Source organism: Panthera uncia, chromosome E1 (assembly GCF_023721935.1).
Source record: "Panthera uncia isolate 11264 chromosome E1, Puncia_PCG_1.0, whole genome shotgun sequence".
Classification (NCBI taxonomy): domain Eukaryota; kingdom Metazoa; phylum Chordata; class Mammalia; order Carnivora; family Felidae; genus Panthera; species Panthera uncia.
Window position 1 is genome coordinate 58,289,970 of NC_064814.1, and position 5,384 is coordinate 58,295,353.

The following is a 5,384-nucleotide window of genomic DNA, read 5'->3' on the forward strand; positions in this document are numbered from 1 at the left end:
GCAGCACCCACCAGGGTGGAAGGGACTGAGGACCCTGTGGGGGTGGGGGGAGCAGAGGAGTCAGATGTTGGAAGGAGGACAGAGCAGAGACTGGGACAGGGAAGGAGCTGCACTGTCAGGAACCGGGCAGGAACCCAGCCAGAGAGGTGAGCTCTCGTCCCGCCTCCACCTATGGATCCTGTTGGCCACAGTCAACTTTCTGAAATTCGAACAGCATTGATCAGTGGAACTTTCCACAACAATGGACTGTGTCTCTGTGCCCACTATGACATAGTGAGACTGAGGATGTGAGTTTTCACGTAATTCACTCTTAGTGATGCGTACGTGGCCCCACATGGCCAGCGGGCTCCCGGGCCCCACACTGGCAGACAGGGTGCAGGCCATCCTGCAGGAGCTGGAGTGAATCCCCACTGTTGTAGGGAAGGACAGATGCCGGCGTAGGACCACCTCTCACTTTTCTTGGTGTCTGGCCCCCAGGGGAGGCTGGGTTCGATGGTGCAGTTAGGGAACATGAGGTAATGCAGGGGAAGGAGTGCCGGGAGGGGACATTGGTCTCATCCCTGAGGATTGGGGGGACGAGGCTGGGGAGGGAGGCCGAGCCGCGGGAGGGGTCTAGAATGTGGCCTCCTGGAAACAGACCCCACCCAGGGCACGGCAGTAACCACGGGGCCTCCCCGGCTCAGCCACTCGCCCTGCCAGCAGATACAATTGGTCCAGGTTGTTCCTGAAGCTTTCAGAGCCTTGGAACTTCCACCAGGAAGTACCCCCTCCCCACCGCGGTCAAGTACGTGCAGAAATCCTGGAGGCTGCTTTGCACACAGTTTAATAGGACAGCAGACAGGGGGGAGGAGGGAGGTCCCTGACGCTTCTTACCCAACATGCCCGCTGTCAAGGAGACACCAGCTTCCCAGCCCCTCCTCTGCCTCTTGGGCCCCAAAGTCAGAGAAGGACAGGGCACCGAGGGGACAGGGCACCTGGGAGACGGTGGTGCCGAATGGGGGAGGTGGCAGGGGTGGCTGGCTCCTCGGCCACACAGGCCCATCAAGGCCACAGGGGGACGTGCTGGTAGATCCAGGATGAGTAGGTCATCACGCGGGTGTAGACCGCAGGATAGTCGATGTGCCCGGAGGCCATGCCCCAGCTCAGCACTCCCACTTGGATCCACATGTCCAGCCAGAAACAGACCAGGGGGCCCCCCGCATCACCCTGTAAGGGGGGCTCACAGGTCAGTCGGCCGCAGGGCGCCCCACTGCAACACCCAGAAGCCCTGAAACGGAGGGCAGGGGCGGACCCGAGTCTCACCTGGCGGGAACCCCTTCCCCTCCTCCCTGCACACAGCATGTCCTTCTTGATGACACTGCCGTGGCCTCCAGCAGGTGACCCCTGGCGGTAGATCTTCTCGCAGACCTGGTTCTCCACGATGGGGACCTCTGCCTCCTGCAGGCGGTGGGCTGGGGATGGCAGGGCTGCGGGAGGGGCTGGGTGAGAGAGGGCGACTCCAGGGGCTCACGCCCCCCCCCCCGGGTGCCAGGCCATGCTCCCCTGGGTCCCTCCTCTCGGAGTCACACGTCACACCATCGCTTTGATGGAAAAAAGGACGGGAATCATGGCCAATTCACTGTCGTGTATCCAAAAGCCGCTCCATGAAATCAGAGGCCAGGCTTGGGTACATGAGAGAAAGGCCTTGCAGAAACCAACGAGCCACACTGAGGTCCCTGTCCCGACTGGCGGTCACACGGTGGGGGTTTTGAAGACTTTGCTACTTTACTCACAACCAAGAGGCCAAGCCTCGACATTCTGGCGCGTCAACAGAGCGGGGCCACGCCAGGGGCTGGGGGCCCAGAAAGTTCGCTCAAACCCAGACCCCAGAAAGAGCTGGGTTTTGAGGGATCTTTGGGGTCCGGGAGCCACGCGGTTCCCTGGCGTGTTTGCTGGTCACTGAGCGGGGTGGTGCCGGAGGAAGCCACACCCTCACTCTCAGCCTGCGGGCCCCCCCCCCCACCCCACACAGCAGGCCAGTGACACGAGCCAGGGTGGGGAGGGAGCCCCTTCCAGGACCATCATGTGATCCTGAGCCCGGGGCCTCCTTCACCCCGGCCTCAGTTTCCCCGTCTTAACCTCCCGTGTGCAAACAGCCTGGGTAAACGGGCAGGGAGGGAAGCAAGGGAAGGTGGTCTCCCCGGGAAGCACAGCAGTGAACCCCTCCCAGCAGGACGAGTCCCGAGTCCCTGGGTTCCCAGCTGCAGGAGCAGTGACCCCTCGCCCGTAGGCTATTGTCCAAGTTTAAACAAGGACGTTCTCAGATGCCTCCTGAGGCCGGGCCGGGGGTGGGTGGCCAGTAATCCGGCCGGCCCATCTGTGCCAGGCATGTCCCCCCACCGACCAAGGCCGTGGGCCATGCGGTCCCCACCTCACCCCCGTGTCCTCTGCCTTGTCCCTCCTCTGAGCAGCGCCCCCCCCGGTCTTACCGTGGGCCCCAAAGGTGCCCCAGCCGGTCACCCAGCACTTTGTTCCGGGGCTGAGCACCAGTGAGTCAGGAGCAAGGCTGACGGGGTTCACGTGCTGGGAAAGCGTCACAGGTGCCTCCAGTCTCAGCAGGGCAATGTCCGCGCCCCCCCAGGCAGACAGGCTCACGTTGAACTTGGGGTGGCGGATGATCTCGGTCACGTTGTGCAGCTGGTCGTGGTCATAGAGTCTCAGCTGCCCCATTTGGACCCTGTATTTCTGTGGCTCCCTGGGAGAGAGACTAGGAGTTTCTCCAGGAAGCCGGGTGGGGGCGGGCACCTGGTCACCCCCCCCCCAGCAGGACTGTCTCCAGGGGCTCAGAGCCTGAAGGCTCCCCCTGACACCCCCAGAGCCACCCAGACCCAGAGTCTCCTGGCCCAGGACACTGTCCCCTCACACCGCCCCGGCCCTCTGCCTGCTCCCCTCCCGCCCCCTCCCCTGCCAAGGGGGCGGCCAGAGTCACCCACAGTCCAACGCAGTGGGCCGCGGTCAGCACCCACTGGGGGTGGACGAGGGAGCCGCCACATTCGTGCTGCCACCGGTCACACTCTTCGTTGAAGACCCTCAGGCTGACCTGCCATGGCCACTTCCCGGCAGGGATGTCATGGTCCCCGTCGGTGCCCACCAGCTCGGGCCCCAGGCCAGGCCCTGGGGAAGCGCAGTGGGGAGCCGTCAGGGACCCAGAGGCTGCTGCCGCCTGGGGCTAAGCACAGCCTCCCACACTTAGTGTCTCCCAAAGGTCACCACCCTGTCCCACTCCAGGTCAGTGCAGGCCCGAGGTCACCGATGGGTTCCAGGATGACGGGAGCACTGCATGGGGTAGGCACTCACCAGGGGTCACGGGCACAGAGCCCCCCAGGCAGGGGAGGGTCACGAACAGCAGCCACAGCATCTGTTGGGGGAGAGGGGGCGGCTGGAGTCGGGACACCAGGGCCAGGTTCCCCGTGTCTGGGATGGAGAGGGCAGGGGTCTGGGCTATGTCCTTACCCTTCTGAGTCCTCTCCCTTCTGCCCCTGGGGCCTCAGAGCCCCTTTATCCTGCAAGCCCAGGAAGTGGGTGGGCCAAGAGCAGGGAACCTGGGGGCAGGGCCCCCCCCCAACTAGTGGTCAGGGTACCAGCACCTGCAGAGAACCCACTGTTGCTGGCCCAGGGCCAGGCGCTGGGAACCCAGCAGCCAGAGTGGACACAGGCCCATCTGGGGGTGAATCGGGCCTCCTGGGGTGATAGTAGGTGCCCAGGGTCAGGAAAGGCCCGTCCTGGGGGCACAGATCCGAAGGGTAAGGGTGGAGCCTCGTTCTGCAGGCCCAGGCCCTGGGTCCACACCTGCCCTCCCACCCCTCGCGGGACCACCAGCTCCCCAGGCAGCCCCACAGGAGGTCCTGTAACCTGGCCCCAGCCGGCGAGGGCCATGGGTGCAGCGACCTCCATGTGGACCTGGTACGACCTTCGTGGAGGCCTCCTCCCTCTTCCCAGGACTGGACACACGCTGGGCCAGCACAGGACAAGGCTCCCCAGTCTCAGCACCGGGGTCTGGCGGAGGTTTGCGGGACAAGGGTGCCGTGGCTGGGGGAGGGTCCAGTCATCTGGAGCCTGGTGGGTCCCTGCTGGGCCCTGAAACCTGGGCTTAGGGGGCAAGGTGGGACGCTTGGGCATGAGGGGCTGCCCCCCGACCCTGTCACCACAGCCGACCTCTCACCCACGCCCTCGTCCACCCTCAGCCTCCCTGCTGCCGACACAGCTGGGTCCCTGCCATGGTTCCACCCGGTCACATGGCCGAACCACGATGAGGGGATGGGTAAGCACCCACCCGGACCCCTAAGAAGGGACCCCCGAACTCAGGAGGGGCTGGACGCTGGGCCCCCATCTGATGGATGATCCCAGAACGGTCCTACTACACACCCGGTGGCTGTCCCTTTTAAGACCCCCGTGTCCCCAGTGCAGGGAAGGGTGCCTGGGAGACCCCAACTCGTTTATGGACACCGATGTCTGGGTGGCTTCTCCAGGCACTCGTGTCCTGGTTTGTCAGCTACGAATTAGTCAGAAAATGAAAGCTCTGAGCTCTTTAAAAATTTTTCAGTTCCATGTTTATTTGGTGTTTTGTGTTTGTTTGTTTGTTTGTTTGTTTTTTAAGGCAGCTGGGGTTGGCAGGGAGGGACAGAGCTGAGGTTTCTGGAGCGGAGCAGTGCAGAACAGGACGGGGCACAGCCTGGGGGGCCCCTGATGCGGGACTTCCTTGCTGTAGGTCCGAGCATTCAGGACCCTGACGGGACAGGTGTGTGGGGCGGGGAACAGCTGTCCCGTCACCATCACAGCCAGAAAATCCAGAGGCGCCAAAGGAGACCCCGGTTTTCCTGGTGAAGCTGTCCTCGCAGGGCAACCTGGGGGCCTGATGTCATCCCCGCAGGGAGGACCTCAGGGGACCGAGGCTTTCGGGACACATTATCAGAATGAAAGAAAGAGACGTTTTGATTTGTCAGATGGGACATTGAAAATCCAGGAAAGAATCTGGTGCCAGAAAGGGAGGAAATGGTCTGTAGAACGGGCCCGACACCGTCCAGGAGTGCAGGGCGTTCTGAAGGAGCAGAGGGGCGGAGGAGGACCCCCCAGGGCCTCCCGCTGGATCCCGAGCCTCGTGCCAGCGGAGGGAGGGAGGAGGAAGAGAGATCTAGGACCGAAGCCCCCGGCACCGAAAGCAGCACATCATCCCCTGACATTCTTTCGGGGCCCCCGGGAGCCACCCCTCTCCTCTCTGCCTGGCCCGCAGATGCCAGCGCCAGGGACCCCAACAGGCAGGCCTGGCCATCGCCCCCCCCCCCGACCCCCCCCCCCCCCGCCCCCCCGCGCCCCCCCCCCCCCCCCGGCCGCCCGCCCGCCGCCGG

At 64.0% G+C, this 5,384-nt stretch overlaps 1 protein-coding gene across 1 annotated transcript; it reads right to left on the bottom strand.

The window, feature by feature from the left end:
• Positions 1 to 630: 630 nt before the first annotated feature.
• Positions 631 to 3,432, bottom strand: LOC125926188 (mastin-like). Its single transcript, XM_049635382.1, has 5 exons — positions 3,337 to 3,432; positions 2,973 to 3,153; positions 2,469 to 2,734; positions 1,303 to 1,496; positions 631 to 1,206 (listed from the first exon to the last, which is right to left on the bottom strand). The coding sequence occupies exons 1-5, from the start codon at positions 3,395 to 3,397 to the stop codon at positions 1,042 to 1,044; spliced, it is 867 nt and encodes a 288-aa protein (XP_049491339.1). The 5' UTR covers positions 3,398 to 3,432; the 3' UTR covers positions 631 to 1,041.
• Positions 3,433 to 5,384: the final 1,952 nt, after the last annotated feature.